General features: G+C 38.1%; 1 protein-coding gene across 1 annotated transcript in view; it reads right to left on the bottom strand.

Moving 5' to 3' along the window:
- Positions 1-10,419, bottom strand: part of TDRD3 (tudor domain containing 3) — a 152,083-nt gene that overhangs the window by 51,831 nt on the left and 89,833 nt on the right. The window contains 2 exon segments of the mRNA XM_017892514.1: positions 6,674-6,796; positions 8,482-8,638. Coding sequence (XP_017748003.1) covers positions 6,674-6,796; positions 8,482-8,638 — 280 coding nt within the window.

Here is a 10,419-nt window from a genome sequence, read left to right on the forward strand (position 1 = left end):
GATGAATTGATGGGTGCTGACGAGTTGATGGGTGCAGCACACCAACATGGCATAAGTATACATATGTAACAAACCTGCACGTTATGCACATGTACCCTAGAACTTAAAGTATAATAAAATAAATAAATAAATAAATAAATAAAAGGCAAAAACAAAGCCAAAAAGACACCTTCCGTGAACTATCAAGGACCTGCAACTTGATGTGAAGTACACATCAACCATTAACGTTATCCTTATATCTGCCAATATCTAAACAGATTATTTACATCTATATCCTGTTAACCAATATAAATACTAATTTTCACAAAATCCACAGAAAATAGGAGTAATGGAACACCATAAAAACAATATATATAGTGTAGTCTGAATTTTATCCTGCCAATGAGAAGAGTCAATGGAGCATTTTAAGCCAGCAGGTAGTGTGATCAAATTTGTGCTTTGAAAGGTCACTGATCACAGTATGGAGAATGGGATGATAAGGTTCTGCAAAAAACGGTGAAAGTCTGATGAAAGCCTTGATGAAGGCCTGAAGTAGGGCAATGAAGGTGGAGATGATACATGATGAGTGGAGGATGCTGTTGCATCTGCTGCTGTTGCTGATGCCAAGCACTATGCTTAGCACTTCATATACATTATCTAATTTGATCTTCCCAATGATCCTGTAGCCCTACAATAGGTGCTGTCACTACTTTTCCATTTTCTGATGAGAAAATTAAGGTTAATAGTTCTATATTTCACCCAAAGACATACAACTAGTATTCAAGAGCTGTAAGTTTAGTGGTGGAATTAGTTGTATGTATCTGCTCCAGTATCCTGTCCTTTTCATTTGGTAACAGAAAACAATGTAATCCAACCTCACTTTGTTCAGAATATTAATAAAAATGTCAACTAGAATTATGTTTTATTCCAATTTAAAGATATAACAAAAAGTCAATGCTGAGAAAATTTCTAAGAAAAGTAAATGTGATAATCATTTCTAATGAAACTTTTAAAATTAGAATATATATATTTTTTCCAACCAGCCTGACAAATTACTGTCCAGAATCTGATATCATGATATAACAAGTCCATCCAAGCCAAGGCTTACTCCACTAAATTCTGACTTCTAGGGGTACTAAAACTAAACAAAATACTCAGACAGCTTATGCTGATATAAAACATAGAAGCAAGAAAGATTTGTTTATGCAACTGTATTAGAAAAACAAACCTTTTAAACCCTAAATATATGCATACCACTGAATCACAATTACTGCTTGGTAATGTCAATTTGAGTCTATAACGGACTCAAATAATGATGCTGCTAATATGAACATAAATAAGATCTTAACTCTCTTCATTAGCTGTCTATAATGCATGTAACCATTAAATATTAAGATGTTATCCTGAAACACTATCTAGATTTGTTTTAGAAAAATATCCAACATTTTCTCCCATCAATGAAGAGTTAATTTTAGAACAAGAGATTTACAGAAAATAACCAAATTTTCCACCAAAGTGGAGATTCAACTTAATAAAAGTAAAAATTTACTCTGGGCTTTAACTCCAATTAAAATTACATGCTATCTTAAAATGAGCGCAAAAACAATTCAGTAGCTTGCCTCAACTGTTTGTTTGTTTGTTCGTTCTACAATATACCCCAGCTCACCTAAGAATACTGGCACTTAGTAGTGTGAGAAGGTTAACAAGAGAAAGTAACACAACGATCCCTGCTAAAGATACCTGAGGGCAACCAACACACAACTTTCCCATCAATCCTGTTACCTTCATCATACCCATGAAGACACAGCCAAGAGAATATAAGAAAGAGCTACAAGCACTATAATCTTCCATATATATATATATATATATATATATATGCATGTGTGTGTGTGTGTGTGTGTGTGTGTGTGTATCACTTTATTTTCTAGCTATTGGTACTTATGTGTGTTATCATGAATCTCTTCTGTGTGATGCCAACATCATCAAAGAGAGTTTAGGGTCAGAAAAGCTGCTAGTAATGGTGCAATCAGGTCCCAGTAAGGTAAACTTTTAAAACAATCAAATAGCAAACCAAACAGTGTTTTCAAGTATGTCTGATTATTTACTAGCCATTCAAAACAACTGGTAGGTCTTATTTTGGCAATAAAACTTTGAAATAAAGGACTAAATATTATTACAGGTTACAAATATACCAGATCAAATCTGATTACTGTTTTCAAAATAACTTCTGCTGAGCACTTAACACTTTTTTCAGTATTGCTTTGTTTTACATTAAGTAAATGATGAAATCCTTTGAAAGTAAGCCTTCCTATATTCCTTTAGTTTATGATTTCTTCTGTCTCACACACTAGACAGTGAGCATCTTTGGGACAAGAGCTACAAAATCAGTCTACTTCCCTGAGTTTTCTGAATGCGGTATTTTAAATACTAAATAAAATACAGCATTTATTGAATGAATAATTCCCCACAACACACACAACTATTGCCTGTTTTCAATCTCAATCCCATCTTACCCTATTTTCCATTTTGCAGACAGGAATTTTTTTCTTAAAGCACCAAAATAAACCTCATGGCTCTTATGCCAAAAACCCTGTAATGCCTTTGTATCACATTTGGACAGAACTAAAACTCCTTAGGACAAAATCCTTGTAATCTGGCTCTAGCTTACCAATTCCAATTCTCTCCTCACAGCACTGCCTCTACCATATGTTCCCAGGCACAGGAAACTGGTGCTCTGATGCCTCCACGCCTGTATACATAGTGCTCCTTCTACTTGGATTGCCCCAACACTTCTCCTCAGTCTTGGCTAGACGCCATCTCCCCTAAGAAGCCTTCTGCTCATTTCCTGAATCAGTCAGTGTGCCCTCCCCACACAGTACATCTAGGAGAGATTAAAAATTTTGCTTTCTGGATGTAGTGTGATGGGTCCCCAACAAGGTTACTAAACCTTGAAGGCAAGACTGTGAGTCAAGGTCATGGTGCTCATCCAAGGAGCAGGTGTCCCTGAGAACCCAAACATAAATTTTCCAAACTTATATGATGCGTTTTCCCTTTAAAACTGAATGCCTTTAACAGCAACTAGGTCACATCTTGAATGCTTTGCTGCTTAGAAATTTCTTCTGCCAGATACCCTAAATCAACTCTCTGAAGTTTAAAGTTCCACAAATCACTAGAGCAGGGGCAAAATGTTGCCGGTCTCTTTGCTAAAACCTAACAAGGGTCACCTTTGCACCAGTTCCCAACAAATTCCTCATCTCCATCTGAGATCACCTCAGCCTGGATTTCATTGTCCCTATCATTATCAGCATTTTGTTCAAAGCCATTCAACAAGTCTCTAGGGAGTTCCAAACTTTCCCCCATTTTCCTGTCTTCTTCTAAGCCCTCCAAACCATTCCAACCTCTGCCTGTTACCCAGTTCCAAAGTCACTTCCACATTTTTGGGTTATCTTTTCTGCAGTGCCCTACTCTACTGATACCGATTTACTATATTAGTTCATTTTCATGCTGCTGATAAAGACATACCTGAGACTGTGTAATTTATACAGGAAAAAGGATTTATTGGACTTAACAGTTCTATGTGACTGGGGAAGCCCACAATCATGGCAGAAGGCAAGGAGAAGCAAGTCACATCTTACGTGGATGGCAGCAGGCAAAGGGAGAGCTTGTTCAGGGAAATTCCACTTTATAAAGCCATCAGATCTCATGAGACTTACACTATCACAAGAACATCTTGGGAAAGACCTGCCCTCATGATTCAATAACCTCCCACTAGGTCCCTCCCACAGCATGTAGGAATTCAAGATGAGATTTGGGTAGGGACACAGCCAAACCATATCAACTTCTATAGTGTCTCCTAAATCGTGAGGTTATGGGAAAATATGACATAAAAGTCTGGAAAATTTGCAGACTGGCAATGTGATAGAAAAGAAAATCCCATTTTCTGATAAACCCACGTCAGCTGCAGAAATATGCATAAGTAACAAGGAGCTGAATGTTAATCCCTAAGATAATGGGGAAAATGTCTTCCACGTCGGAGGTCTTCATGGAGCCCCTCCCATCACAACCCAGGAGGCTTCGGAGGAAAAAAGGGTTTCATGGGCTGGGCCCAGGGTCCCCATGATGTGTGCAGCCTAGGGACTTGGTGCCCTGCATCCCAGCCACTCTAGCCATTGCTGAAAGAGACCAACGTAGAGCTTGGGCTGTGGCTGCAGATGGTGCATGCCTCAAGTCTTGGCAGCTTCCACATGATGTTGAGCCTATGAGTGCACAGAAGTTAAGAACTGGGGATTGGGAACCTCCAACCAGATTTCAGAGGATATATGAAAACACCTGAATGCTCAAGCAGAAGTGTGCTGCAGGGGCAGGCCCCTCGTAGAGAACCTCTGCTAGGGCAGTGCAGAAGGGAAATGTGGAATCAGAGTCCCCACACAGAGTTCGCTACTGGGGCACCCCCTAGTGGAGTTGTAAGAAGAGGGCTATCATCTTCCAGACCCTAGAATGGTAGATCCACCAAAAGCTTGTACCATTCACCTGGAAAAGCCACAAACACCCCTCACCAGCCTGTTAAAGCAGCTGGGAGGGAGGCCGTACCCTGCAAAGTCACAGAGGCGGAGCTGCCCAAGACCATGGGAGCTCTCCTCTCTCATCAGTGTAACCTAGATGTGAGACATGGAGTCAAAGGAGATCATTTTGGAGCTTTTAAGATTTGACTAACATGCTGGATTTCAGACTTGCATGGAGCCTGTAGCCCCTTTGTTTTGGCCAATTTCTCCCATTTGGAATGGCTGTATTTACCCAATGCCTGCACCCCCATTGTATCTAGGAAGTAACTAACTTGCTTTTGATTTTTCAGGCTCTTAGGCAGAAGAGATTTGCCTTGTCTCAGATGAGACTGGACTGTGGACTTTTAAGTTAATGCTGAAATGAGTTAAGACTTTGGGTGACTGTCGCGAAGGCATGATTGGTTTTGAAATATGAGGACATGATATTTGGGAGGGGCCAGGAGTGGAATGATGTTTTGGTTGTGTCCCCACCCAAATCTCATCTTGAATTCCAACAAGTTGTGGGAGGGACCCAGTGGGAGGTAATTAAATCATGGAGGTAGGTTTTTCCTGTGCTGTTTTCGTGATAGTGAATAAGACTCATGAGATCTGATGGCTTTATAAAGTAGAGTTTCTCTGAACAAGCTCTCTCTTTGCCTGCTGCCATCTACGTAAGATGTGACTTGCTCCTCCTTGCCTTCCACAATGATTGTGAGGCTTCCCCAGCCACGTGGAATTGTAAATCCAATACACCCTTTTTCCTGTATAAATTACCCAGTCTCGGTTATGTCTTCATCAGCAGCTTGAAAACAAACTAATACAGGAGTCAAAAGCAAACGTAAGGGGACAGGAGGATGAAAGGAAATCAAAAGAGTTCTCAGTGGGACAGTATGAAGAGAGGTTGGGACAAAAATACTCATTAAGTCAGAGTCAGGAAAAAGAAAGATCTGAAGCAGCAGCAGAGACTCTCTTGCTGGCTTTGCAGAAGCAAACAATATGTGAATTGCCTATGGGGTGGCCCATGTGGCAACAATCTGAAGGCAGCTTTTAGGAGATAAAGCAGTCTTCAGGCAACACCAAGGAAAAAACAGGACCTCAGTCCTGCATTCACAAGGAAATGAAATTCTGTAAGAACTGGTGAGCCTGTAAGAGGACCTCTCTGATAAGATCACCGCTCCAACCAAAATCTTAACATCAGCATCTGAGACTTTAAACAGAGGCCCCAGTGAAGCTGTGCCTAGACTCCTGACACAAAGAAACATAAGGTAATAAAGTTGCATTGTTTTAAGCACTAACTTTGTGGGAATTTGTTACACAGCAACAGAAAACTAATACATCATGCTTACAAATCTTGCCCACATCAAACTTTCTTTTCTCAAATGGTACACTGCCTTTTCTATATAATCTAGCAAACATGCTTCAATTTTTATGAAATCTGAACATTTCATATTTGTTACAAAAGCATTTTATCTATGAGCTTATTTGGCTAGATTCAAAATATATCTGAATGAGAAACTGAATTTAAAAGCATATTTCCTTAACCTTTTGGATCATATTTTGAAAACTTATCATTTTAGAAAATATTTACTATATTATGTGCTTAGAAAAAGGCTGCATATTACCATACTTAGTTCTCTTTTCAATATGTCAATCACTAAAGATTATAAAAAAAATATCACATTGTGAAAGCCTTTTCACTCACTGTGTGAACATTTTCAAACTATGTAATATGGGGTGAAAGAAGAGATATATCAATTTCACAATCAAAATATTATATAAGATTATATAATAAATTTTCCAAAACAACAATCTGTTTACATAGTTATATCTGTCATCTAGATATGAGCAAATTAGGGAAAAGTAGTTTGGTGAGATTACTAATCCCAGTTAGGGGGCAAAATAAGCTGTCATTATGTTTTCAGAATATAACAACATTTTCTTCTATGCTTTTGTCAAACAGGAATTTGTAATTAAGTAAATTTATAAACAATCAGGATATATGTTCATATTACAGTTGCTTTATATTATACAGTTCTAAATTAAAGTTTGGTCTTTATAAAGATACACTAAAAAAAAAAAAAAAAAAAAAAAAAAAAAACCAGAAAGAAAGAAAAAAGAAAAAGAATCGACTTTTAAATTACCTACCTTGCCACATTCAAAGTTCCCCATTTTAGATTCCAAGAAATCACATAATGGTGCTTGGTGCTGATGCCTTGCATTTCCCAGGTTCCTTTCTTCAATCTTCAGATTTATTCGTCCCCTGCCTTTTCCTCTACCTTAGATGTAAAAGCAAGGAAATATGTACTATATATGCAAAAACAAAAAAGAAAATATTATACAACATATAAAACCAAAAAATTTTTAAATAGGGATTTTTAATTTCTTTAATATTTTTGTATCATCTACATCTTTAAATAATTTTTTAAAGTTTTTTAAAGTAATTATATTAATTTGTTAGCACACTTAATCCTCTAAAATAAATCATCTTATTCAGAAGTCTGAATTTGTTTATATAAACTATCTTCTAAGGAAAATATATAATTTATTTTCTTCACCACAGACATTTTTAATAATTATGACTTGGGACTTGAAAAAACCACATTAATAAAACTTTGATCATGCAATGATTAAAGAATAACACCAAGGCTGGGTGCAGTGGCCCCTCACGCCTTGTTAATCCCAGCCCACTTTTGGGGAGGCTGAAGATGGGTGGATCATGAGGTCAGGAGATGGAGACCATCCTTGACGCGAACATGGTGAAAACCCCATCTCTCACTAAAAAATTAACAACATATGGCACATTCCTCAGGATCTAGAACTAGAATGTACCATATGAACCCAGCCATCCACTACTGGGTATATACCCAAAGGATTATAAATTATTCTAACTACAAAGACACATACACACGTATGTTTTTATTGCGGCACTATTCACAATAGCAAAGACTTGGGAATCAACCAAATGTCCATCTGTGACAGACTGGGATTAAGAAAATGTGCGCACAGTATCAGCCATGGAATTACTATGCAGCCATAAAAAAGGGGATGAGTTTGCGTCCTTTGTAGGGACATGGATGCAGCTGGGAAACCATCATTCTTAGCAAACTATCACAAAAGAACAAAACCAAAACACCGGCATGTTCTCACTCATAGGTGGGAACTGACAATGAGAATTCACTTGGACTTGGGGAAGGGGGAACATCCCCACCCCCCCCACACTGGGCCTATCATGGGAGGGGGGAGGGGAGGGATTGCATTGGGGGAGTTATACATGATGATAAATGATGAATTGATGGGCTGCTGACGGAGTTGATGGGTGCAGCACAACCAACATGGCACAAGTATACATATGTAAAAACAAACCTGCACGTTATGCACATGTACCCTAGAACTTAAAGTATAATAAAAATAAATTAAAAAAAATTAGCCAGGTGTGGTGGCAGGCGCCTGTCGTCCCAGCTACTCGGGAGGCTGAGGCAGGAGAATGGCGTGAACCCAGGAGGCAGAGCTTGCAGTGAGCCAAGATCGCGCCAGTACACTCCAGCCTGGGTGACAGAGCGAGACTCCATCTCAAAAAAAATGATAATAACAATACCACCAAGTAAATGTAATATTTTTGTTAATTTTTAAAAGCTTAGTCATTTACTCAGGTGACAGAGCTCCAGAAATAACAGAACCAGTCACATATTTTCTCTATTATTCATAACAACCTTGTTAAATAAGTCATTGTTAGACCCACTTTGTTTTTGTTTTGTTGTTGTTGTTAGACCCATTTTGTACAAAGATGAAGACAATGAGACTGAGACTACCAATGTCTCTGTGGTTCCCAAACTGGTGTTCCTTCCACTTACCATAACGTTAAATAAAATTACAGCCCTCACAGCTAACAGACTCTGTCAATAACAAATATTCATCTAAAAAGCAAACAATACTATCTGGCACACTGTTTAATAAATTATACCTCTCAGAGGAGGACCCATAACAGGTTTCTGCTTATTGCTTGTGAGAAGTAAGTTCAATGCTGCTTCTAAGTTGTTGCCATTATCCATAAGAGCTTGCCTGGATGCTTCCTTACTGAAGCCCATTTCTGTTATGTGCTTCAGAGCTTTCTCATCAACCTGGAAGGAATAAAGAGAAAAGCTGGTTGGCAGCCCACACATAAGGCAAGGCATAAACTTTTAACTATTTACTGTCTTAACTAAAAATTACATCTCATACTTATGTAAAAATGTCATTCTAATACAACAGTCTCTTGCTGATTTTTTTACAAAAGGCAAGGAAGAATCTGTATGATATGCGGGGTTGTGCCTTGAGTATTCTCTGACCTCAGAAGTAACACTGCAAAAGCAACGCACAAAAAATAAATTTTATGGTATGCTAGAGTATGGCCTTTGAAAATAATATAGACAGTGAGGAGAAAACTACGTAATGAAACTTTTCCATGGTAAAAAATGGAAATTTTTTGATACTTCTCCATACTAGAAGGGAAATGTAATTCATACAGCACCTCTCCAAAAATGTAAAGTATTGAAGCTAACAAAATGATACCCCCCCAGTAGCTTTTTTTAAAAACTATTACTTGAGTATTCTATATTCATTAGCAATACTATCTATGATGCCTTTGACAGCTATACCCCAACAGGAAAGTCTACTTTACAAATGCCAGAATCCAAATCTCTTTTAAAAATCTAGACCTGAATAGAATTCAAGAACCACTTAAGAAGTATAAACACATCCTACAAAGAAATTTCTTCAGCTAACCCCAGCTGAGAAAAACATAACTTTATACATCTAATAGTTAATAAGTTCATACATTGTTTTCCTGATTTCTGTAGTTCTTTGTCAATGATTTCTCTCAGATCTTTGAGCATATATAAGACAGTTCATTTAAAGTCTTTGTCTAGTTAAGTCCAATGCATGAGCTATTTGAGGTACGGTTTCTATGGATTTCTCTTTTTCTTGTGAATGGGCTAAACTTTCCTGCTTCTTTGTAGGCTTTGCAATTTTTTGTTAGGAACTAGACATTTTGAATCCTGTGATTAGGTAACTGTAAGTCAGATTGTGCCTCCTCCCCAAGGATCACTACTGTTACTTGATGAAGGTTACAGTCATCAGTTTGCTTAGTGACTTTTCTGAACTTTTTTCACAAGAAATATATTCCTTCTGATGTGTGTCCACTGAAGTCTCTGTTCCATCATCTCCATGGTCAGCCAGTGACCAGCCTCTTTCTTCATCATTTACTTACCCTGGATGCTACCAGTGTTTGACTAGGATCCAAAGTTCTAAAATGGTTGCTTTGGACAGTGCTTGCCAGCTCAACAGCCGCTTCAGTAGAGAATATAGGACTTCAGTAGAGGGGCAAATTCCTTGAACTTTCTACTCCATCATCTTTATGATGTCATTTCTTTCATATGTTTTTAATCTCACAACACACCCTAATCTGCTAATGTTCTCTTGTGTTCTTTGTCAAGACATCTCCAGAGAAGTGTTCTCAATTTACTCAAGTTTAAGAGATTCTTGAGTTAGGGACCACGTATTTTGCAGCTCAGTGTATCCACTCTGTCTTGCCATTTAAACCCTGATTTTATTTATTTTATTGTTAAGAATGAGATGGCCTTTTGTTCAAGGAAGAGATAGCCTGCCCTTAGTGATAAACTCATTCCCCTTGATCAGTAATTGATTTAGGAATGGACATCAGACCCAGTTCTAGTCAAGGAGATATAAATGGAAATCAGCTGAAGATTTCAGAAAAGATTTTCTTCTCTGATAAGATAGACCTTCAACCAGATAAATACTCCCCTTTCTTTCCTGTCTTGAAACTCTGTGTTAAGATTTAGCACATGGAGGGCCGGGGGCGGTGGCTCAAGCCTGTAATCCCAGCACTTTGGGAGGCCGAGAC

This window comes from Rhinopithecus bieti, unplaced genomic scaffold, assembly GCF_001698545.2.
Source record: "Rhinopithecus bieti isolate Rb0 unplaced genomic scaffold, ASM169854v2 scaffold_21155, whole genome shotgun sequence".
In the NCBI taxonomy this organism is placed as follows: domain Eukaryota; kingdom Metazoa; phylum Chordata; class Mammalia; order Primates; family Cercopithecidae; genus Rhinopithecus; species Rhinopithecus bieti.